Source organism: Channa argus, chromosome 1, assembly GCF_033026475.1.
Source record: "Channa argus isolate prfri chromosome 1, Channa argus male v1.0, whole genome shotgun sequence".
Taxonomy (NCBI): Eukaryota; Metazoa; Chordata; class Actinopteri; order Anabantiformes; family Channidae; genus Channa; species Channa argus.
In genome coordinates, this window is record NC_090197.1 from 51,194,047 (window position 1) to 51,220,202 (window position 26,156).

The 26,156-nt window shown below is 38.9% G+C and overlaps 2 protein-coding genes across 6 annotated transcripts in view; both read right to left on the reverse strand.

Moving 5' to 3' along the window:
- LOC137098440 (NACHT, LRR and PYD domains-containing protein 12-like) overlaps nucleotides 1-26,156 on the reverse strand; it is a 254,566-nt gene that overhangs the window by 54,004 nt on the left and 174,406 nt on the right. The gene's annotated exons all lie outside the window — the stretch shown is intronic.
- Nucleotides 10,853-24,976, reverse strand: LOC137098872 (NACHT, LRR and PYD domains-containing protein 12-like). The gene is made up of 11 exons (XM_067475565.1): nucleotides 24,584-24,976; nucleotides 22,263-22,362; nucleotides 21,227-21,331; nucleotides 20,928-21,007; nucleotides 18,944-20,753; nucleotides 18,141-18,317; nucleotides 16,332-16,505; nucleotides 15,109-15,282; nucleotides 14,114-14,287; nucleotides 12,782-12,955; nucleotides 10,853-12,638 (listed from the first exon to the last, which is right to left on the reverse strand). The coding sequence occupies exons 2-11, from the start codon at nucleotides 22,274-22,276 to the stop codon at nucleotides 12,590-12,592; spliced, it is 2,931 nt and encodes a 976-aa protein (XP_067331666.1). The 5' UTR covers nucleotides 22,277-22,362; nucleotides 24,584-24,976; the 3' UTR covers nucleotides 10,853-12,589.

The following is a 26,156-nucleotide window of genomic DNA, read 5'->3' on the forward strand; positions in this document are numbered from 1 at the left end:
GATCATCTTAACGTCTACAACCACACAACAAACAGGCAAATAGACTCACTGATCAGTTTCACCAGGTAAATGAAGTCCTACTGTAGCATACATTGTCTTTATGAAGATCAGTTTCAGTTTTTGATGATAATTCTCAAAAATGCTTTAATTTAATTCCATCTTAATTATAGGGAACATAATAAAAGGTGGTTATATTCTGAGGTTTTCCTAATATTAGAATAAAAATAGAGACACATCTGAAACTCAAGCAGAATAGAACCATAGTTAAAGATGGAAAAACAGAAGAGCTAAGAGGTTTTTGATTACTTTTAAAGAAATTGAATTGAAACACAGAGGCAGAGCTGGCAGTACTTGGTGCTAGATGGTTAACCATCCACTACATCCACGGGCAGGATGTGTTAAGTACAGTTATGTTGGTTCACCTTTTGTTTAGCTTCAGACCAGGCTACTCCAAGTCATCAATCATCCTCCCATTGATTTGGACTTTCTTGAGTTTACTTGTTCTCAAGAGTTCACTTTGATCCCTCCACCCATTTTACAGGGATTACACAACCTTCTAAATGATATTCATATCTGTGACCCTGAGGTGCCTGATGCCTCTCCAGAACAAGTACAAGGAGCAATGGGTCGGCCACGTTATGTAGTATCTGCAAACCAGCTTCAGGGGCTGCTTGACATGTCCATGTCAGTTGGAATGATGGCTCAGCATCTTGGAGTATCTAGGAGGACTGTTCAGAGATGTGTAGCTGAAAACAACTTGTCAACTTGACACCAATTCTAAAATGACAGATGAAGAACTTGACCATGTCGTGTTGACAATAACGAACACAGTGCCACATGCTGGGTACAGATTCATGAAAGGAGCCTCCTCCTCCCCTGTCTTCATTTCTACACATTGCCATGTCACCATTATATGTCACTAACTATTTTCTTTTCCCATAGTTGTGCTTTTATCTTCTGCAGGTGTCCCCAGTTTGGAGCTGTGTGTTTCCATATGCAGTCACTGGCCTTAGTTATTGTTTTTTTTATTTTTTCTCTGCTTTTTTTCACCACACCGTTACCTTTGTGCTTGCTCAATGTCCTTTGTTGGCTTTGTCTGTACATTTCTAAGGCCATGAACTTACTATGTAAAGTGCCTTGACATTATTTTGCTGTAAATCTCTGCTCTATAAATAAAATAACATTAAGATTTCAATAAATCGACACTATGTGACAAAAATTCCAAGTTATGTAATAATTAATTGGAAAAAGTAAAATGCTTATGAAATGAAGCCTTGTTTTCCTACTAATTGTTTTGCAATCATTTGTCATTGACTGAATGTGTCTATGGGAGGGTGAAAACTAGAGGCTGCTAAACTGAAAGCACCGAGGTAGATACCCATTGAGGAAGTTAACGTTCCAAATCTACCTACAAACATTAACTAAAATAACATTACTTAGAATAAAGAAAAAGAAAGAAAAAGAAAAAAAGAAAAAGGTTGTTTTAATTAAGTTAATTTAGTTTTTTCATTATTTTACAATAACTTCTTCATACACTTCTTTTTTGTAAAATATATGTAAAGTTTGCATCTTTACACTAAAAAGAATTTTTGTACACAACTGTATGTTTAGCATGAATGTATTAGTGACTTTATATTTATGTTATTGTTAACATGTCCTTATTGTGTTAGCAGAAAAAAATGTGGGTTTCTGTTCCCTTCTGTTCACATAAAAAAACGCATGTGACTCCAGTTTATTAGCATAGAAACAACTGTATGTGTATGTTTGTACAAGTCATGATGAACCAATAACAGAAACTGTGAGACCAGAACAAGAATCAGGTTTGTTCACACACACACACACACACACACACACACAGAGTCGTGTCTAACTAGACTGGTGAAGACACTCTTGAAATAATTCTTATATCAACACCAACCATTAAGAACTAAAACCAAGTCTTAACCTTCAGACTCTGAAATTGTCAGGAGCCAAAACTTCTTCACAACAATGGTGTAAAAACAAAATGTGTCATTTTAAGGAAACACCATATTTTCTACTTCCTGGTTTTTGTTTTCCGGAGTCTCTTCATATAAACAGCAGTGGACAGTGTGTGTTGTTTCCTCTATTGTCCTCAGGGACAAACTGACTCAGAGACAGTAAAATAATAGTAATGTTGGATTAACACTCACCCTGTCTCAGTCTTTACTTTTCCTCCATTTTCTCTCTGGTCTTTAAGCTGTAAACTGCTGCAGGCTACAGACTGATGAATGATTTTCACTGAGGTTCAACTGTCAGAGAAAAAAAGTTCCTGTCTGAGGTTTCGATTTATTCCGTTTGTCTTTTTACAAACGTGTGTTAGGTCTTGTAGCCCTGGAACTTTGAAAGTCTGAAAAGACCAAGAGCGTTGATCATCCGCGATGTCCCAGTTACCAATTCTGACTTTCCGTCTTCTGGTTTTAAATTAATGGCATTAACTTTGGACGGACGTGACTTAGCTAATGCTAAACTGAAACCGAACGTTCTCCGTTGTAACCTCGATCCATGACGTCATGACGTTGGGGAAGGTGAGCTGGATGGAGGCTGAAGAGAGGAGGAAGAGGAGGAGGACAGCTGGTATCTGAGGACATGAAGTCTTTTTCTCACAGCATCCAGAGAGGTTTTGGTTCCTGGGAGGAAACAAAGAATCAGGAAAGAGATGAAAAGACATGTATGAAAAAAAAGACACAAAACGCTGTGTAAGTAAAGTGATGGACAATGTGCAGGATTTGTGTTGTAGAAACGATTAACAGTAGAAATACTGTTAATTTCACATTACTCACACAAATCTACACATATTTTATTATGTCTTTGACATTTCCTGAAAAACAAGGTCTAAGGTTTGGTTATTCTTTGGTTACACTGTTTACTTTAGTTTTTCCTCCCTTTTGGTATTTAAGTTTGTCTTTGGATTTATTTTGTTAATTTACACGCTGTGTAATTCTTGTTCGTCCTTATGGAGGGATTTTTATGTTGGTGTTCACATTCCCCTAACTCCCTATAATAAATGTCCCTTTACTTTGAAACCCTCTCTGACTGTCTCCTTATTTGTGTCCTCAAACCAAATTACCCAATCCTTAAACAAATCATGTTTCATATTAAACTGAAGACAAGAAAACAGTGAAAGCTCAGATATTTCTGCATCTACAGAAAAACTTGTTTTGACCTCATATGTAGTTTTTTTCTATAGCACAAACATAATTGATGAGATGAGCTCATAAAGATTATTTTTTTATAGTTATTCTCCAAAGTTTAGTCCTTTACAAAAATAATGAAGACATTAACATCACGTCAGCAGAACAAACCAAACCTTTTCATAAAAAGTGGATCAAAACATTCAGAAATAAAGGACAAGAATAACTGAGCAGACTAAGCTCCTGAAAGAGGTCGACCCAGAGCCGGGACAGTAAAAACCTGATCCCCTCTGGTCTTTAATCCAATATCTGCTTCGTTCTACAACTTCATCATCTTTTGTAAATAGAATCAAATGTCAAGTTTCATGTCTGCAATCAGAAGTTTAGAGGAGACAAAATAAGAGTGAAACCATGATGAATCCATCACGAGCAGGTGAACTGGTACCAGGTGAGAGGATCATCACTGGGTGTAAAAGGAGCATCCAGCAAAGGCTCCAAAGTCTTTGTGAGAGAAAGATTCAACAAGAAAATGTCTCAATACAAGAAACAACAAACAGTGGAGGGAAACAGCCAAAATCTTTTCTTTGTGCTTTTTTACATGAATAAAGGTTCAAATGAACAAACAAATCATACATTTATATTTTTATTGAAAAAAGTCCTACTTTTTCTGGAATCACAAAAATGTTGTAAAACACAAACCAGATGAAATAAAGAATCATTTACCAAACTGAAGCCTGACACAGGATAAAACACTGAAACTAAAACTTAATTAGTTTTCTGACAAAATTCCAGATTTTAGTTGATAAATAAGATTTTTATTTGGCTTATTTATTTACATCCACAACAGCGGATACTGTCACTGTCCCTGTTACCTGTTTGCTGTAATCTGACACCAACGGACGAAGAGCACGGCTGTGGACACACAGACTCAGTCTATCGAGACGTGTTAGGCTGGTTGGACCAAGAAGAATTGTTCAGAGAGGTTGTCTGGACTGGAACTCTGTCAGATCATCAAATCATCAACAGGTGTGTTGGTGATTTGTTCTGGCTTTGAAAGTTGAGCTTGGACTTGGACATAGTTATCAGAGGCCAGTTTGTGACTTAGTAAATATTGTTCCACCATTTGGACCTTTCAAGTTAACCCTAGGATTTGACATGTTGTGCTGTTGACATGTTTCCCCTTAATACTTTAACCTTATTCTAACCCAAACAGTTCAGGAAATAGACTTGACCTTTTTGTTGATTTGTCCAGTTTCTTCTAGTTTATTTCTGTCAGTTGTTGTAATAAACAGGTTTAATTTGAATTTCATCATTTCAGTCCCATTTCAGAGGAAACTGCTGCTTCTTTAATGGTTGATTGGATTATTGATCAGTTATTGATTTAACCTCATGTCTGAGTCTTTATCTTCACTCTAAACACTGAGCTGATTTATGATGATGTCAGTGTCATATTTGACTTTTTCATTTCCCCATAATCCAGTCTGTGTGACGTCCTGTGTTTGCTGTGGATCTGGATCTGAGCACTGGTGTCACTGCTGCTCTGCTCCAGCTGGAGGCGCTGTAGGACCAAGAAGAAGCTCCGGTTGCTGAAGCTTTTTGTGGAAAGAAGCAGATGCAGACAGAGAGAAGAAGCTGGTGTATGACGATGAAACAGGACGTTTGACCGTGTGTGTTGTCCCACAGTATAAAGAGAAGAAAAAGACTGGGTCCCGCTGTGTCCTCAGGCTGCGCTACAGCGTCTATTCACAGGCGCGATCCCACTACTGAGCGGCACGGAGGCTTTGACCTGCTCCGTTTCCGACCTGGGCCGGTGCACCCCTCCTTAGACGACCTGGTGGTCCCGGGCTCCCCCAGGAGCACCATATCGATACCGAACTTAGTGCGGACACCCGCTCGACACAGTCCGCTGCAGCTCAGAGCTCCTGAGCTCCAACGATCCTCCAGCCTCAGCCTCCCAGTAGCTTGGATTACAGGCGCGTGCCACCGCACCCGGCTACCGACGCCGTCATTCATGGAGGGTTGGAGTTTTACCAAGCTGACGTCATCAGGTGAACACGTCAAGCTGCAGTGCAGAAAGGTGTAGTAGTATCTGAGCAGTTTCCAAAGTGTTAAATCAGTGTTTGAGTAAAGAGAAAAACTTTATCCCTGTTCTTTAAAATGTTCTTATCAAGCTGTCGGTCAGTGTTTGACCTCAGTGCTGAATGAATCCACCACCAAAATATGCTGCAGACCACAACTGAAGCTACATCACTGCTGGTTTTTCTCATGTGAGAACTCTACAGGGTCTGTGGTGCTGATTTGAATGATGTGACTGATGGTCATTGCTCCAGTGGAGACGGTGCAGAACCAACAAACCTGGATCCTGGTGGTTTGCAAAGAAACACTTATTGCAAACAGGCACAGGTCAAGTTTTTAAGAAGTTACTGAGGCATTTTAACAAATCCCTCATCAACATTATGAAGGAAAGTTTATATTTAAGTATAATATTTCCTGTATTTTGTTGTCATTTTATATAATATTTCACGGTTTGAAATAGGAGATAAGTGTGAAAATTACACACTTATTCTGTACTCGGTAAGGACAGCAGGGACATACACATGCACAGAGGTTGGTGATCAGTCAAGGACAAACTGGGAACTGTTACCTCAGGGTCCTCAACAGATAAATCGACTCTATGAAGATTTTATTAAAAAGATTTGGTTTAACAAATTTCATTCTATAAACAAATGTTTCAAAGTGCAAAACCTGCCATCATCTCCTGTGTTAATGACATTTCAGCAGGTACAAATCAGACACGAATGATCATATTTGTCCCCACTGGGTGAAGCTCTGTTCATTCAGGAAGCGTAATTTACCCTTATACCTTTTCAGCACTTTGATAAGCACCTGTGAGCATGAAGTGACTTTGGGTCACTACAGTGTGGGATGATCTGCTGTTAGACAATAACTGACCTTGGAGCAGTTCTGCAAACACTATAAGACAAAACATGGATATGAGACAGATGTTAATCTCTTAATCAGATCTGAGTCTGAGATGAAGTCAGAGAATTTAAGCCAAAGATTCCTGTCATCATTTCCCCAGAGATGCTCCTGGTTTTCTATTGGTTTCAGTCTGTCCAGACAAATATCTGGGTTAGAAACAGAGAAGCCTGTAGCACGACCAGGACAGGCAGGACTCACTGGTGGTGAGGTCTGAGGGGGAAACCAGAGTCCATGCACGAGCCCTGGACTAGAAAAGGCAGGACACAAAGTGGGGTCCACACAACAACAGGAAACAGAAGTGCTGCAAAGTTACAAACCAGTGTGTTTCTATGCGGCTGTGATCAGGTCAAAGCAGAACTTGTGCATGTGAGTGGAGAAACGGCAGAAACAAATCCCTCATCAACTTTATGAAGGAAAGTTTATATTTAAGTACAAGTATTTCCCTTATTTTGTTGTCATTTTCTATAATATTTCAAGGTTTGAAACTGAAAATAGGAGAGAAGTGTGAAAATTACACACTTATTCTGTACTCGGTAAGGACAGCAGGGACATACACATGCACAGAGGTTGGTGATCAGTCAAGGACAAACTGGGAACTGTTACCTCAGGGTCCTCAACAGATAAATCGACTCTATGAAGATTTCATTAAAAAGATTTGGTTTAACAAATTTCATTCTATAAACAAATGTTGTAAAGTGCAAAACCTGCCATCATCTCCTGTGTTAATGACATTTCAGCAGGTACAAATCAGACACGAATGATCATATTTGTCCCCACTGGGTGAAGCTCTGTTCATTCAGGATGCTGAAGGTGAGAAGAGAGTTTTTCCTAAAAATGGCTTTTTTCTCAGTTGTATCATATGAGCATTTATGGGAACATGTCCATTTGTAAATACCACTAGTGGAGGACATATTTAATGACTCCACTCACTGTAAGATATGTTAGATTTATTTGTCAAATTTAAGCCATTACTCACCACAAGATCCTGCCTTATGAGACAGCAGCTCAATTGTTTATTGACTCTTTCACTGTGAAGCAGCCTCAGGTTTATCTGCAACACCACTGTGTTAACTTGAGCTTTTTCGATGTGTTGTACAGTAACTATTTCCAAACTATCTAATGTTTGCCAGCTCATATCTATCTAATGCTGCATTAACTACACAAATAAACATGAACTTAGAACCTTCACCACTTTAGTTCCATCATGACTGTTGGTTTCAGCTCATTTACATGAATCACATGTACAGTAGAAACTAAGCTCCAATATTTTCAATCACTTAAAACCTGCCTCCTTTTGAAAACATGTCACTGAAGCATCACCATGGTTTTTGTAAAGGGTTAGAAACAGAGAAGCCTGTAGCACGACCAGGACAGGCAGGACTCACTGGTGGTGAGGTCTGAGGGGGAAACCAGAGTCCATGCACGAGCCCTGGACTAGAAAAGGCAGGACACAAAGTGGGGTCCACACAACAACAGGAAACAGAAGTGCTGCAAAGTTACAAACCAGTGTGTTTCTATGCGGCTGTGATCAGGTCAAAGCAGAACTTGTGCATGTGAGTGGAGAAACGGCAGAAAGGTCACAGAAACCAGGCACAGAGGGAGGGAGGGATCTGAAACCCAGTTTGTGGTGCTCACAGCTTCAAACAGATTTTCTTGCAGAGCTCTGAATTGGGGCCATTTGTAGTAGAGAACTTTGGGTATAAAGGCCGAGAACTGTAGCTCAAGGGTTCAGTGAGTTAGAGGAGCTGAAGAACCAATGTTACAACCAAACCCAGTTTTTATTGACACTATCAACAAAAATCAAATGTCTGTTGGTGGACAACAAAACGTCCACTGTGATAATTGGACTGATTCCAAAGCAGAAATTGAAAAGCAGACAAACCCCCTGTGCTCTCATGGATCTGTAGTAAACTATTTCACCAAGAAATGTTTCAGTGGACAGTTGACCGTCTTCACATTTAGAAGCGGAGACTTTTCATGTCGTCTTCTGGTGAACGTAAAGACACGAGCACGTAGATAAACTGGCTGAGTCGTATCAGAGGTGAACATTTGCTGCTTTCCTGTCTTTATATATTCAGGACCTCAGTGTGTTCAACTGTTGGACAAACACGTCCACATGTTTGACTCTGTTTCCACTTTTATATTAGTAACTTCACCATAAGTAACTTTATTTAGATGCAGTTGTTGTGTGAGTGACTCTGAGTCCTGAACTACTTCATCAAGTTTTCTTTTGGAGGAACTTCACTTTTCTTCAAACGGTGCTGATGAGGTTTATTAACAGAATCACATTAGTCATTCAAACAACATGGAACAGGAACTTCAAGATTCTGCAGTCACATTCTAAATCCTGACAGGACAGAAACAGTCGCTGAGATCTGTTTGTGTTGCTCTGATATTTACAGCTCACATGAGATTTAAGAAACCAACTCAATTCTTACTGTGAAATCTTTAAACACAGGAAGTCAACTGATTATATAAATACATAAATTGACATATCTAATGATTAACTTGTGGATCTGTCTGACGTCTACATCAGAAGTAATACAAGTGTTCAGTAATTTAAAATTTGCAAACACACACGGCCCTGATTCTTTGTTACATGTGTATGAATGGAAGTGTCACATTATCCATTTTCCCCAATGTGCACAGATTTAATGTCAGAAGGTGATTTACATTGTACAGCAGGATTCACATGGCCCTGATGTTCCTTATGAACAAAGAGGGGATTCAGTGAAGTCTGACAAATTGACTGCAGGGTTTTTGTATTGGTCTGATCACAGATGTGCACTGTCTGTCTGTCTGAAGGAGAAACTAAACATTTCTATGAGGTTTCATATGCTGCTCCTCTTATATTGTCATTAGCTAAATCAGAAGAAGATAATTGGGAAAATGTTCTTCTGTGCATGAGTGGAAGCAGCTCGTGGTTGAGTCTTTTATTTATCTTTTGCCTGAACACATAGTGATAGAGGTGCGAGCAGAGAGGAGAGGGTTAGGATTGGATGAGCCAGTGATTCTTTCAGATTTCACAGTAAAAGAGCATGAAGCTGTCCTTGTTATAGAGTAGGTCTCATAATAAAACACCCTGATGTCACACGGAGCCTTAATGTAACCTGTGACAACATGTCAATGAAAAAAGGAAAAAAGAAAAAAATTTGATTAATTCATTCATTCATATTTCCAAGAGGGTGAATCAGATACAGTTTTTTTATGAGAAAAGTGGGATGTCACGTCATTCAAAACATTTTGGCAAAGAAAAAAAAAAACAGTTTTTTGCTGATTGAGGAAGAAAAACAGGAAAAAAACACATTTGGTTCCTGTTTGTTTTCATAGTGTGTAATAAATAGTTAACTGGCTTAATGTTCCATCTTTTCATATGTTGATGCAAAAAAAGTTCTAAAATAATTATTGTTGAATTCACATTATGCATCTGCACAGATGTTAATTTTAAACACTCATATTTATCTACTGAGGGACAAAAGTCTTGAATGTCGACCATGTTTTATCAATTAAGATTTTTCATTTGACATACAACCTCCCATGAACACGTCCATTCTGTCTATTTGTTAATACATCTGAATTCTGCATTAACCCTGGGAAAAAATGTAATATACAAATAAAACAAAATATATTTTTGAGCTGGTTGTGATAATACCAAAGTTTACTTACAGGCCCAGCAAATGACAATATTCTTTAAAACAAAAGCCACTGATGGAATTACATCAGTTTTTGAGTTGTTGAAGAAAAGCAGTTGTAATTGTGTCTTGTGAAACTTTCTCATTAAAGATACGTGATGGTGGAAAGTGGAGATTTGTACAGGATTTGCAAGTAGTAAAAATGGAAATTCATCCGAGAGCTCCAGAAGTATTAAATCCACAATCAGCTTCCACTAATTTCTCAATTGCTGATTTGGAGAATGTATTTCTATTTGTCCTTATGTTCGCTGACAGCCATTACTTTTTGCTTTTTCCTTAAAAATAATAGCGGTTACCTGGATAAGATTTGGCTTTTGAATTGACTTTTTGAGACGTCCAGGTGATTTTCAGCTGAAATCATTGATGACTTTCTGATGTGCAGCCTGTCTGAGAAAGCCTGCATGTTAGATAAGGTGAACCTACCCAAACATTTAGCAGAAAACTGACTCACATTACAGTTTGTCCTACCTAAAGAAACTTATTTAGGTCATGTGATCACAGCTGAGATCACATAACCAAACAATCTGTTCTAATATCTTTAACCAAGAAACAATGACGTCATACTGAAAACAATGGATTCACAGTTGCCAAGACAGAAAGGCTCCTTGTCTTTAATATTCTGTAGATATTATTATATTCTGTTTGGTTAAAGAGCCATGATGGCATGATGATAACCTATTGCTTACTTTTCAGCTAAGCTGGACCCTGTAGATGATGGAATATGATGCCTGCCAGCTGTGACAGTTGCAGAGAAAGCTGTCATGACTCAGACAAACAGTTGGTTAGACTGATCTAACTCTTTTGGTTCCTTATGCAGCCTCTCTTTCATCTTCCAGGAGCAGAGACTCATCACCTTTCTACAGCGAGTTGTTGAACAAACATAAAAGTTTTCTCATCACTCACTGCTGTGCAAACTTTTCCTACTGCTGAGAAAAAAAAGAAACAAAAAGAGGAGGTTGCAAATTCCAAATTTGAAATATTCTTCCTACACACTTATGAGGTTGACACAAAGGGTTAGTGACTCTGAAGGATCATTTGATGGAAAATGTACATAGCTAAGGTGGGGGTTCCTAGAGGGGGCCAGATGAATACAAAGCCAGAAACCAAATATCTGCAGTTTGAGTTTTCTTTGTGCCATTAATAAAATCCAAATGTCCATTGGATTAATTACATATATCACAAAAAGAAAGAAGTGTTTGGAGACTCATGTTGTACTTTCATTCCTAATAATACTGCAGCTGATGGAAGAGGGTCTCAGGTCCATCAGGGAAGAACTTGCATGAAACTCTGGTGTAAGTACTGGTTGGATTGAGCAGATATTTGGTAAATGGAAACCTGTTATATTGTCTCTGCTTACTTCTGTACTTCTGCTTGTAATTTTTGCATTTTGTGGATGTTGTCTTATGCCACATGGAAGAGGTCTAATTATGTGAGTCACAGAGTGCTGTGACTCATCAGATGGCACTTGTTGATCTAAGATCTGCAAAGAATAATGTTCCTCTTTTAGAACCTGATGTTGATCCATTCACAGATTGTAAATATGCTTAGAAAACCTCCTAATCTCTGCTTAGCTCTGTACCCCAGTGATGTCTGTCACACAAAAACAGAGCCTGAATTTCCAATACAACATTATGATGATGTATATTGAATATCTTAAATGTCTCAGGAGGGAATTGTGATGGAAAATCAAGTATGATTAAATGTTAATGCTTGTGTTTTCTCTAGTTGTAATAGTAAATTGTGAAAGATGTTTTAAATGTTGTTCAGACTTTGTCTCATATCCATGTTTTGTCTTATAGTGTTTGCAAAACTGCTCCAAGGTCAGTTATTGTCTAACAGCAGATCATCCCACACTGTAGTGACCCAGAGTCACTTCATGCTCACAGGTGCTTATCAAAGTGCTGAAAAGGGAAAAGGTTTCTAGAAAAGCAGAAAAGGGCTGAGAGCAGTAGCCTGAGGGTGGAGAATGTTCTGTCCAGCAACACAAGGTTAGAAAACTAATGTGTGATGTATGAAGTTTAGAACTGCACTGGAAGCTCTGTTGATGTTCTTCTCTCTTCTAAGGTAATAAAACCCTAAAAGAGACTTGATGTGTCTAAGACCATATAATGTCATTTTTAACAGTAATAACAAAAAAACAGATATATTTGGTTTCCAGTCAGTTGAGAGACTTTACTGATTATAAAAACACATTTATTATCAGCTATTTATCTGTTAATAATATGAAGATAATGAGAAACTGTCTATTGTTGCTAAAAACCAGGAGTTCAGAGAGAAACATTACACTATTTTACTTTAATACTTTATCAATTAAACAGAAATATGAATGTAAGATCTGAAGGAATCAAACAAGACAAAGTCAAATCCAGGTGGAGGTGGAGGAGGTGGTTGAGTGTGGAGCAGAAGGAGTGGAGGAGTCTCAGTGTGTCTGCAGAGACTGTGTAGAAGGACAGAGCAGCAGCAGAGCAGATCCACTGCTGATCCAGATCCAGAGGATCACACAGGGATGATGGTGGACTTGACATTGTGTCTGACAGTGGAGCTGTTCTCAGAGCAGTTCAGACTGCAGCACTGAGAGTCATCTCCACTTCTTCTGATTCCTCTGTCAGTCACTGCTGGATGAAGCTCTCCTCTCCACTCTACCTCCCAGTAACATGGTCCAGTCAGAGCCTCTCTGCACACAACATGCTGCTGCTGCTGCAACATCTGCATCATCAGGACAAACATTATCCTGGTCATTTAATGACACTTTTACATCAGACATTAATATGATCTGACTCTATTTTGCTGGTCCATTATAGTCGGCCTCCACCTGTAGAGAGAATGAGACAGAACAGAGGAGATCAGTGATGTTTCCAGAGACTCACTTCATCATCTGTCAGTCAGCAGATGGTCTCTACAAAGACCACATGGTTACTAAATGTAACCATGGACTGACTCCAACCCTCTACTGACCTCAGAGTCTCCAGTCTACAGTGTGGACTCTCCACAAGATCAGACAGAAGCTTCACTCGTGAATCCTGCAGGTTGTTGGGGCTCAGGTCCAGTTCTCTCAGATGGGAGGGGTTGGACTTCAGAGCTGAGACCAGAGAATCACAGCTGATATCTGACAAGCTGCAGCTCTTTAATCTGAATAAAGAATCAAAGATGTAGATCAAATCATTAGTAATCAATCAGATTTGTCCTAATCAATGGTGTTTTCTCTAAAATGAGCAAAACTAAAAACTATTTTACTACTAAACTATTCAGAACAAAAACTATTTGAATCCCAAATTACAGATGATTTCATGAAAACTTGTGAAATAAAAACAATTTCTTCATGGACTGAAACATGGAAAAACAACAGTTTGGTTCTTTAAACATTTTGCAACACAATTAACAAGTTCAACAAACTCACCTCTATGAAAAAATACAACTGCTTTTATATGAACATCAATGATTACAGCTCACTGATATGAATTAAATCCAAAGAATATTGTTTTGTTGAGTTTATTTCAGTTTATTTTTGTGATAAATCTGAATTTAAATTCAAAGATGAACTCAACATTCTTTACAATGTATTGAGAAACATTAGTGAGAAATATGAATATTAATTTGACAGAAAAATGACACATGACTAAAAATAATTAGATGCAACAAAACCCAATATTTGTCTGACATTCCCCAAAATGTATTGATCATCTTTGGATCATCCAGGACTCTGCAGCCAAAGGTCTCATCCAATCTAAAACATGTGAACACGTTACTTCATCATGTTCAGTTGGAAATTCTTTTGGAAGTATTCAAAGCTCTGCATGGCCTTGCTCCTGCATAACTGGCCAATTTGAGCCTTTATGATGTTGCCTCCCTCATGCTGTGATCTACTTCAGCTGCTGAAGTTCAACTCAGAACCAGAACTGAGACTCTGGACTGAACTTCCCTTTCACATTCACCAACACAGTTTCATTGCAGAGTTAAACATGTGTCTCTTTAAGGTTGCAGATCCATTATAATGCAGCTTTTCACTGACTGTAAATTGATTTTAATAAGGATTTTATTGCTGTTCTAAACAGAGTTTGATTTTATTACTTTTATATTTAAAAAAAAAAGTTTTTTAGTATTTGGTTTAGTTTGGTATTATTGTCTTAAATACATGTAGGTTTATTATTAATACATTTACCTGAAACTGAAGAAAATATTTTTAGTCTGTTGATATAAGAAACATTTAACTTCAGTGTAATTGATTCATTAATGACAGTTGGGGACAAAACACATAAAATCTCCAACAGTATCAGTCAGTGAACTGACCTCAGAGTCTCCAGTCTACAGTGTGGACTCTCCAGAAAACCACACAGCAGCTTCACTCCTGAATCCTGGAGGTTGTTGAAGCTCAGGTCCAGTTCTCTCAGATGGGAGGGGTTGGACTTCAGAGCTGAGACCAGAGAATCACAGCTGATCTCTGACAAACTGCAGCTTATCAATCTGTATAAAGAATAAAAGATGTAAATTTAGAAACAAAGTTCCTGTTTGAAACCATCAAACACTGGACAGAGACAGAGAGGAGGAACTTTGTCCTCACACATTTGAAATGTCTCTAAGGTGGATCTCACAGCACAGCTGCTGTCATTCACCTGGATTTGGCTTCATGTGATCAGACAATGTAGTGATTGGAAAAAGATCCAGTTTGTCTGCAGCAACACGTTGGTTGTCCTCAACACACATTTGTCCTCCCTGCTCTCTCATGTGTCTCTCACATGTCTTCACACATGCAAAATATTTCCCATATGATGTAAAGCTGTCAATCATCTCCTGTTGCACTTGATAGTAGCTGTGGAATGTTTGGAGGATTTCTTTCCTTTTCTCTGCACCTTCCAATCCCACTCTGCTGCTCCTCTCTACATTTATTCCACTCAAATCAAACAGGATCAACTGTCTCTGCTTCTTGACACAGTTGGCAGTTGGATGCTTCTTCATTAGCTTCAGTCAACTATTTAGTGCTGTGTGTCCTGTTCTTAACCTGCTGATTCTTCTCTCCTCCTTCTATTTGCTCCAAGATGATTCTCTGTTGCTGCTTTATACAAGTGTCTTCAATTCTAAGTCTGACAATCAACTGTCATTTTCACATTTTTATATCAGATTTTTCTACTTTCAAATCAGAGTCGACACTTTCAAAACTTACTTTCAACCACTGAACAGTTTGAATGTGATTTGACCTCAGAAACATGAACCTGTCTGTAGTTTAGTGTCACCACAACTTTCACATCATATTAATCTCAGCACACAACTAAAAAATGGAATCTGACCTCAGAGTCTCCAGTCTACAATGTAGACTCTCCAGAAAACCACACAGCAGCTTCACTCCTGAATCCTGCAGGTTGTTGTCATTCAGGTCCAGTTGTCTCAGATGGGAGGGGTTGGACTTCAGAGCTGAGACCAGAGAATCACAGCTGATCTCTGACAAACTGCAGCTTATCAATCTGTATAAAGAATCAAAGATGTAAATTTAGAAACAAAGTTCCTGTTTGAACCATCAATGTTTCATCATCTGATCAGAGCTGAGATCAGGATTTTCTCTCAGGATTCTTCAATAACATATTTCTGTCTGTCTTCTTCATTTGGACAGTTCATGTTGTCTTTGTGAAGACAGAAGCAACAATCTAATCATTAGTGAAATGTTAGTGTCTAAACTCTGCTAAACACAAACTTCAACCTCTTGTCTGCTCTTAATGATCAAACCTTCAAACTAAGGTTTTTCTGTGTCTGTCTTCAAACACTGGACAGAGACAGACAGGAGGAACTTTGTCCTCACACATTTGAAATGTCTCTAAGGTGGATCTCACAGCACAGCTGCTGTCATTCACCTGGATTTGGCTTCATGTGATCAGACAATGTAGTGATTGGAAAAAGATCCAGTTTGTCTGCAGCAACACGTTGGTTGTCCTCAACACACATTTGTCCTCCCTGCTCTCTCATGTGTCTCTCACATGTCTTCACACATGCAAACTATTTCCCATATGATGTAAAGCTGTCAATCATCTCCTGTTGCACTTGATAGTAGCTGTGGAATGTTTGGAGGATTTCTTTCCTTTTCTCTGCACCTTCCAATCCCACTCTGCTGCTCCTCTCTACATTTATTCCACTCAAATCAAACAGGATCAACTGTCTCTGCTTCTTGACACAGTTGGATGCTTCTTCATTAGCTTCAGTCAACTATTTAGTGCTGTGTGTCCTGTTCTTAACCTGCTGATTCTTCTCTCCTCCTTCTATTTGCTCCAAGATGATTCTCTGTTGCTGCTTTATACAAGTGTCTTCAATTCTAAGTCTGACAATCAAATGTCATCTTCACATTTTTACATCATATTTTTCTACTTTCAAATCAGAGTCGACACTTTCAAAACTTACTATTAACCACTGAACAGTTTGAATGTGATTTGACCTCAGAAACTTGAACCTGTCTGTAGTTTAGTGTCACCACAACTTTCACATCATATTAATCTCAGCACACAACTAAAAAATGGAATCTGACCTCAGAGTCTCCAGTCTACAGTGTGGACTCTCCAGAAAACCACACAGCAGCTTCACTCCTGAATCCTGCAGGTTGTTGTCATTCAGGTCCAGTTGTCTCAGATGGGAGGGGTTGGACTTCAGAGCTGAGACCAGAGAATCACAGCTGATCTCTGACAAATCGCAGCAACTTAATCTGAATAAAGAATCAAAGATGTCGATCAAATCATTAGTAATGAATCAGATTTGTCCTAATCAATGGTGTTAGAGTGACTTTATCCTTGTGTTATTGTGGATCATCAGAATGTCAGACTTCTACAGACATCATCCAAATGTCAGCACAACATTCATACACCTATTCATGTCAGCACTGATTCAGAACATGACATTTATAACATATTATAAAATCAGACATGTTTATTCAAAAGACTGAATCTTGAAAGTTTTCTTTAGAATTTCATAAATGACCAGTATTGTGAAATAAATGACCACACTGAGTTCAGCTTCCTCTGAAAGTCAGATGGATGTTCTCTTCTCTGATCCTAAATGGAACCTAGCACCTTTCTGTACAAACATGCAGGGTCAGATTTCTGCTCCTGGTTACTGGTTGTGTCTCTACACAAAGTGACATCATTGTCTGACAGGAAGCATCATGCACAGGTTCAAGTGTCACCTGTTGATGGAGACAAATCAGACACCACTAAAGATATGAAGAGTTCATTTGATAAAACAGATTTTGACTGTGTTAAATTTTACTTATTAAATGTCGTTTAACATAAAACCAGCAGGTAAATCGTGAAAAATTACAACAAAATCCACCATGAACTGGTTCATTCCAAGGTCAAAGCGACCAAACCACCAAAATCCTGATCATGTCCTCAGCAGTGGAATTTAAAGAGCTGCTGCAAAGGTTCACTGTAGCTCTGATTCATACTGAGACGACATTCAGCCTTTGGTTTTTCTCAACAACACTAACAAAACTATTTGACTGTTTCTCATCTACAAACCTTACTTCCAGAAAAGTTGGGACTTTTTCCAAACTGCAATAAAAACTCCAATCTGTGATTTGTTCATTCAGTTGAACTTTGATTTATCAGACAAAAGGACAAAGAAAAGATTTTTCACTGTATTTTGTAAATTGAAGCTCATTGAGAAAAGACAAAATAAGAGTGAAAAGTGAAGAAAAGTCCGACGGTTGTGGATGATTCCAGAATGAGCAGCTTCATTGGTAACAGGTGAGGGGATCAGGATTGGCTCAAAGCCTCAGTCTCTACAATCAAACATGGCTCGTGGCTCAGCACTTTGACAATTCTGTCATCAAGTTGAAAGAAGAAGTTTGCAAAGAACTGAGCTCTTTCACCATCTCCACAACATCACAGTGGGAAAAGATTCAGTGCATAAAGGCCACAGGCAGAAACCACTGTTGAATGTGTGGAACCTTCCAGCTGTCAGGCAGACAAATGTCAGAGAAACAAAGTTTCATCTTCACACTTTTCGCTCTTTAACACTTGAGAAAAACTCGGCTTTCCTTAAGTTCATGGTCCACTACTAGTGCAGACAAGGTACTAGTCCAAGGCCCAATCAGACTGTCAGCCTGTTCCTCCTCAGCACCACTTTCCTTCAAGTACAGTCTGCAAACATGGAGACATCTCCCATCAGCCAGTCTGGACTTATTTCACTTCTCTATGTGGACTCAACTTAAAGTCCCACATAGTGTTGAGGGATTTGACCTGAGGAAATAGTTTTCACATTTGTGCTCAGACAAACGTAGAAACTAATGAACCAAACGAAACCTGAACATTAAGTTATGGATTTAAGATGGAAAACTGACCTCAGAGTCTCCAGGAGACAGTTTGGATTCTTCAGGCCAGAACAAATCAGCTTCACTCCTGAATCCTGCAGGTCCCAGTTTCCATTCAGGTCCAGTTCTCTCAGATGGGAGGGGCTGGACTTAAGAGCTGAGGCCAAAACTTCACAGTGAGTCTCTGAGAGTTTGCAGCCATGAAGTCTGTGATAACAGATAATGAGAAATAATACGAATATGTAATTTATAAGTATAATTAAAAATCTACTATAAAGTTTAGACTTTCTTTATTTTGATCACAAAGCAGAATGAGATGGAGGCAGAAGCTAAATGGTCTGAACTTATCTTCTATAACACTTTTCTACATCACGGAGACACAAACACACACACACACAGTCAGGTCCATAAGTATTTGAACAGGGACACAGATTTCATGGTTCTGGTTCTCTGTCCCACCACAGTGGATTTGAAGTGAAACCATCAAAATGTGCTTAAAGTGGAGACTGTCAGCTTTCATTTAAGGCTTTGCTCCAAAACATTAGATGAACAGTGGAGGAACTACACACACTTTTATTGACAGACCCCCAATTTTAGTGGCTCACAACTATTAAGAACAATAAAGTTCAACTCTCTGTTTTAATATTTGTTCCAAATCTTTCTGAGTCAAAAACTCGCTGAAAACTGGAACTATGAACATCACAAGATGCCGGGTTTCTTCCCTGGTGATGCTCTGCCAGACCTTTACTACAGCTCTCTTCACTTCAGCTTGGTTTCGGGGGTTCAAACATCTTTTATGTGTGTTAAGTGGGATTGATCACATCTGGACTTACTGAGCCTTTCTGCAGTTCCTCACAGCTGGGATCAGTCTAAATCGTCCCTCCTCTGATGTGTTGTACTTCTTCAGGTCCAACTCATCCAGAACCTCCTCTGACATCTGCAGCATGTAGGCCAGAGCTGAGCAGTGGATCACAGGGAGTTTCTTCTCTGATCTGTTCTCTGACTTCAGGAACTCTTGGATCTGCTGATGTACTGAGTGGTCCTTCATCTCCATCAGACAGTGGAAGATGTTGATACTTCTGTCAGGAGAACTTTTAGTTTGCTTTTTCTTCAGGTTCTTTATGACTCTCTGGATGATTTCTGGACTGTTCTCTGTCTGACCCAGCAGACCTTCTAAGAGTCTCTGGTTGAACTCCAGAGAGAGACCATGAAGGAAGCGGACAAACAGGTCCAGGTGACCATTTTGACTTTGGAGGGATTTCTGCATGGCTGACTTTAGGAAAACCTCAAGAGATGGGTTGTGAGATGAGTATTTCTTCCCCAGGAAGTCCTCCAGTACCTTTGTCTCCCAGTTGGTGTAACAGTGGAAGAAGTAAACTGCAGCCAGAAACTCTTGAATGCTCAGATGAACAAAGCAGTAGACTGTTTTCTGGAAGATCACACTCTCTCTTTTGAAGATCTCTGTAGAAACTCCTGAGTACACCAAGGCCTCTGTGACATCAAGACCACACTGCTCCAGGTCTTCTTGGTAGAACATGATGTTTCCTTTCTTCAGATGTTCAAACGCCAGCCTCCCCAGCTTCACAAGAACATCCCTGTCAGCCTCCGTCAGCTCCTGTGGACTGGTCTCATGTCCCTCATCATACTTGTTCTTCTTCCTCTTGGTTTGAACCAGCAGGAAATGTGAGTACATGTCAGTCAGGGTCTTGGGCAGCTCTCCTCTCTGCTCTGTAGTCAACATGTGCTCTACAACTGTAGCAGTGATCCAGCTGAAGACTGGGATGTGACACATGACGTGAAGGCTCCTGGATGTCTTGATGTGGGAGATGATTCTGCTGGACAGGTCTTCATCACTGAACCTCCTCCTGAAGTACTCCTCCTTCTGGGCGTCAGTGAAGCCTCGTACTTCTGTTACCCTGTCGACACATGTAGGAGGGATCTGATTGGCTGCTGCAGGTCTGGAAGTTATCCAGACCAGAGCAGAAGGAAGCAGATTCCCCTTGATGAGGTTTGTCAGCAGCACGTCGACTGATGACTTCTGTGTGACATCAGACACAACCTCACTGTTGTTGAAATCCAGTGAACGTCTGCTTTCATCCAGGCCGTCAAAGATGAACAAAAGTTTACAGACAGCCAGCTGCTCTGCTGTGACCTTCTGTAATGTTGGATGGAAAACATGGAGCAGCGTGAGAAGACTGTACTGCTCATCTTTGATCAAGTTCAGCTCCCTGAACGAAAGCACAACCAGCACACTGACATCTTGGTTTTCCAAGTCCTCTGCCCAGTCCAGACTGAACTTCTGCACCAAGAAGGTTTTTCCAACACCAGCGACACCGTTGGTCAGAACCACTCTGATGTGTCTCTGTTGGTCAGGTAAGGCTTTAAAGATGTCGTGGACCTTGATTGAAGTGTCATGGAGGGTCTTCATCTTGGAAGCTGTCTCAAGCTGCTTCACCTCATGTTGGGTATTAACCTCTTCACTCTGTCCCTCTGTGATGTAGAGCTCAGTGTAGATCCTGTTGAGGAGGGTTCCACTTCCTGTTTCATCACTTCCTTCAGTCACACATTCACATCTCCTCCTCAGACTGATCTTATGTTCATCTAAAACCTCCTGCAGACCAACATCTGCTGAAAGATGAGAAACTACCAATGAAGAAAACACAAAGATGTTTAAGAATTTGTGATTATTATAATATTTAACACAAATGAATGATAATAACAAAATAAATGTTAATGCTGTATAATACGACAAATGTCTGTGTATAAAACAACAAGTCTTGTTTTCAGAAACATCAGCAGACAGATGTTCAGTCTTACTTTGTACAGAGCTGCTCTGACTGTCTGTCTGCAGTCCAGGTCTTGTTCTGGATCTTTCTCCAAACTGCTTTTTCTTCTCTCTGTGAAAACATTTCTCTATAACTAACTAATCAGTAGATTTCTGTTTTTTTCTTTTTTTACTACAGAAACACCATCAGTAGTTTGTGGAAATAAAACCCAGACTAAGATCCATCTTATTCTGAACCAGTATCTGCACTAATAGTTCTGCATCATGAATATAAATCATCCTCAGTGAATCATTTTCATCAGGTCAGTTTACAGTAGAAACTGTCTCTTACTTTGTGTCTGAGGGCCCAGGTTCAGGACTGAAGTCTGGAGGATTTCCTTTGGACCGGTCACTCTTCATAGACAGATGACTGGATGCTGAAGACTCTGGTTTGTGTCTGTGGAAACAAAAGTGTTTTTTATCATTAACACTTGTAATAAACAGACATAAACACAAGACATTATCAGAGCTTTAGAATAAAAAAGGATTATGTGTTTTTCTCCATCAATAACCTGTTTTCAGAAAAGTTGGGATGCTGTAAAACGTAAATACAATCACGACGAAATTATTTCCAAATAATTTAAAACCTATATTTGTGAAGGCAGCAGTGGTGGAGCGGTTAATGCTGTTGCTTCACAGCTAGAAGGTCCTTGGATCAAATCCCTGACCAGCTGCAGTCTCTCTGTGTGGAGTTTGCATGTTGTCCCTGTGTTTGTGCGAGTTTCCTCCCACAGTCCAAAGACATGCATGTTAGGGAAATTGTCCCTAGGTGTCTGTCTGTGTATGTCTCTCTGTGTTGGCCCTGAGACAGACTGGAGACCTGTCCAGGGTGGATAAGTGGTTGCAGATAATTGATTGATGCTAATTGTGAATTTGACACCAAAAACCTAAAGACGCGTCTCTTTGTTTGTCCTACATGTGTCATGTTCTTTTATGTGACTGTCACAGGTTTGTCTTCACAGTTCACTTTGTTACATGTGACAGTGGTTTACAGCTCACACACTGCACTGAATCTGCACAATCAACGGCTCAAACATAGATAAACATTTTGATTATCACAGTTTAATTAGTTCATAACTTTTTTTAAACAGGGACTGAAAGTTAACTTGCTATAAAACTCTATATACACAGCATCAGTTACTTAATAAACTAATAATATATCATAAATACACAGTAACTTACACCTCAAACTGTGGGAAATTTATTTTCCAGTAAAGTTTATTCTGTGTCCACAGACAATTTAAAACACGACTTACCTCCTACAGTCCAACATGAGACTAAACTAGATTCTCTGACAGTGAAATAATAAATAATAATACAAAACTTACGATGTGTTCTCCATGTTCCTCCATCCACAGCATCAATCAGTCTTCTGGTTGGACGTGTTCAGAATAAAAGCACTTCCTCTATTAAGTTCATTTACTTTATCTAAATACAAAAGTGGAAAAGTTCTGTTAGACATTTAACGATAAATTGTCGATCATCTTAACGTCTACAACCACACAACAAACAGGCAAATAGACTCACTGATCAGTTTCACCAGGTAAATGAAGTCCTACTGTAGCATACATTGTCTTTATGAAGATCAGTTTCAGTTTTTGATGATAATTCTCAAAAATGCTTTAATTTAATTCCATCTTAATTATAGGGAACATAATAAAAGGTGGTTATATTCTGAGGTTTTCCTAATATTAGAATAAAAATAGAGACACATCTGAAACTCAAGCAGAATAGAACCATAGTTAAAGATGGAAAAACAGAAGAGCTAAGAGGTTTTTGATTACTTTTAAAGAAATTGAATTGAAACACAGAGGCAGAGCTGGCAGTACTTGGTGCTAGATGGTTAACCATCCACTACATCCACGGGCAGGATGTGTTAAGTACAGTTATGTTGGTTCACCTTTTGTTTAGCTTCAGACCAGGCTACTCCAAGTCATCAATCATCCTCCCATTGATTTGGACTTTCTTGAGTTTACTTGTTCTCAAGAGTTCACTTTGATCCCTCCACCCATTTTACAGGGATTACACAACCTTCTAAATGATATTCATATCTGTGACCCTGAGGTGCCTGATGCCTCTCCAGAACAAGTACAAGGAGCAATGGGTCGGCCACGTTATGTAGTATCTGCAAACCAGCTTCAGGGGCTGCTTGACATGTCCATGTCAGTTGGAATGATGGCTCAGCATCTTGGAGTATCTAGGAGGACTGTTCAGAGATGTGTAGCTGAAAACAACTTGTCAACTTGACACCAATTCTAAAATGACAGATGAAGAACTTGACCATGTCGTGTTGACAATAAAGAACACAGTGCCACATGCTGGGTACAGATTCATGAAAGGAGCCTCCTCCTCCCCTGTCTTCATTTCTACACATTGCCATGTCACCATTATATGTCACTAACTATTGTCTTTTCCCATAGTTGTGCTTTTATCTTCTGCAGGTGTCCCCAGTTTGGAGCTGTGTGTTTCCATATGCAGTCACTGGCCTTAGTTATTGTTTTTTTTATTTTTTCTCTGCTTTTTTTCACCACACCGTTACCTTTGTGCTTGCTCAATGTCCTTTGTTGGCTTTGTCTGTACATTTCTAAGGCCATGAACTTACTATGTAAAGTGCCTTGACATTATTTTGCTGTAAATCTCTGCTCTATAAATAAAATAACATTAAGATTTCAATAAATCGACACTATGTGACAAAAATTCCAAGTTATGTAATAATTAATTGGAAAAAGTAAAATGCTTATGAAATGAAGCCTTGTTTTCCTACTAATTGTTTTGCAATCATTTGTCATTGACTGAATGTGTCTATGGGAGGGTGAAAACTAGAGGCTGCTAAACTGAAAGCACCGAGGTAGATACCCATTGAGGAAGTTAACGTTCCAAATCTACCTACAAACATTAACTAAAATAACATTACTTAGAATAAAGAAAAAGAAAGAAAAAGAAAAAAAGAAAAAGGTTGTTTTAATTAAGTTAATTTAGTTTTTTCATTATTTTACAATAACTTCTTCATACACTTCTTTTTTGTAAAATATATGTAAAGTTTGCATCTTTACACTAAAAAGAATTTTTGTACACAACTGTATGTTTAGCATGAATGTATTAGTGACTTTATATTTATGTTATTGTTAACATGTCCTTATTGTGTTAGCAGAAAAAAATGTGGGTTTCTGTTCCCTTCTGTTCACATAAAAAAACGCATGTGACTCCAGTTTATTAGCATAGAAACAACTGTATGTGTATGTTTGTACAAGTCATGATGAACCAATAACAGAAACTGTGAGACCAGAACAAGAATCAGGTTTGTTCACACACACACACACACACACACACACACAGAGTCGTGTCTAACTAGACTGGTGAAGACACTCTTGAAATAATTCTTATATCAACACCAACCATTAAGAACTAAAACCAAGTCTTAACCTTCAGACTCTGAAATTGTCAGGAGCCAAAACTTCTTCACAACAATGGTGTAAAAACAAAATGTGTCATTTTAAGGAAACACCATATTTTCTACTTCCTGGTTTTTGTTTTCCGGAGTCTCTTCATATAAACAGCAGTGGACAGTGTGTGTTGTTTCCTCTATTGTCCTCAGGGACAAACTGACTCAGAGACAGTAAAATAATAGTAATGTTGGATTAACACTCACCCTGTCTCAGTCTTTACTTTTCCTCCATTTTCTCTCTGGTCTTTAAGCTGTAAACTGCTGCAGGCTACAGACTGATGAATGATTTTCACTGAGGTTCAACTGTCAGAGAAAAAAAGTTCCTGTCTGAGGTTTCGATTTATTCCGTTTGTCTTTTTACAAACGTGTGTTAGGTCTTGTAGCCCTGGAACTTTGAAAGTCTGAAAAGACCAAGAGCGTTGATCATCCGCGATGTCCCAGTTACCAATTCTGACTTTCCGTCTTCTGGTTTTAAATTAATGGCATTAACTTTGGACGGACGTGACTTAGCTAATGCTAAACTGAAACCGAACGTTCTCCGTTGTAACCTCGATCCATGACGTCATGACGTTGGGGAAGGTGAGCTGGATGGAGGCTGAAGAGAGGAGGAAGAGGAGGAGGACAGCTGGTATCTGAGGACATGAAGTCTTTTTCTCACAGCATCCAGAGAGGTTTTGGTTCCTGGGAGGAAACAAAGAATCAGGAAAGAGATGAAAAGACATGTATGAAAAAAAAGACACAAAACGCTGTGTAAGTAAAGTGATGGACAATGTGCAGGATTTGTGTTGTAGAAACGATTAACAGTAGAAATACTGTTAATTTCACATTACTCACACAAATCTACACATATTTTATTATGTCTTTGACATTTCCTGAAAAACAAGGTCTAAGGTTTGGTTATTCTTTGGTTACACTGTTTACTTTAGTTTTTCCTCCCTTTTGGTATTTAAGTTTGTCTTTGGATTTATTTTGTTAATTTACACGCTGTGTAATTCTTGTTCGTCCTTATGGAGGGATTTTTATGTTGGTGTTCACATTCCCCTAACTCCCTATAATAAATGTCCCTTTACTTTGAAACCCTCTCTGACTGTCTCCTTATTTGTGTCCTCAAACCAAATTACCCAATCCTTAAACAAATCATGTTTCATATTAAACTGAAGACAAGAAAACAGTGAAAGCTCAGATATTTCTGCATCTACAGAAAAACTTGTTTTGACCTCATATGTAGTTTTTTTCTATAGCACAAACATAATTGATGAGATGAGCTCATAAAGATTATTTTTTTATAGTTATTCTCCAAAGTTTAGTCCTTTACAAAAATAATGAAGACATTAACATCACGTCAGCAGAACAAACCAAACCTTTTCATAAAAAGTGGATCAAAACATTCAGAAATAAAGGACAAGAATAACTGAGCAGACTAAGCTCCTGAAAGAGGTCGACCCAGAGCCGGGACAGTAAAAACCTGATCCCCTCTGGTCTTTAATCCAATATCTGCTTCGTTCTACAACTTCATCATCTTTTGTAAATAGAATCAAATGTCAAGTTTCATGTCTGCAATCAGAAGTTTAGAGGAGACAAAATAAGAGTGAAACCATGATGAATCCATCACGAGCAGGTGAACTGGTACCAGGTGAGAGGATCATCACTGGGTGTAAAAGGAGCATCCAGCAAAGGCTCCAAAGTCTTTGTGAGAGAAAGATTCAACAAGAAAATGTCTCAATACAAGAAACAACAAACAGTGGAGGGAAACAGCCAAAATCTTTTCTTTGTGCTT

Bases quoted from the DNA above. Each gene is read 5' to 3' on its own strand.
- LOC137098872 (XM_067475565.1), bottom strand. The intron at 21,008-21,226 runs GTAAGAGACAGT...ATGTTTTCACAG, and splicing joins CCTGGGCCCTCAGACACAAA to AGAGAAGAAAAAGCAGTTTG. The intron at 20,754-20,927 runs GTAAGACTGAAC...CTTCATTGGTAG, and splicing joins TCAGAGCAGCTCTGTACAAA to TTTCTCATCTTTCAGCAGAT.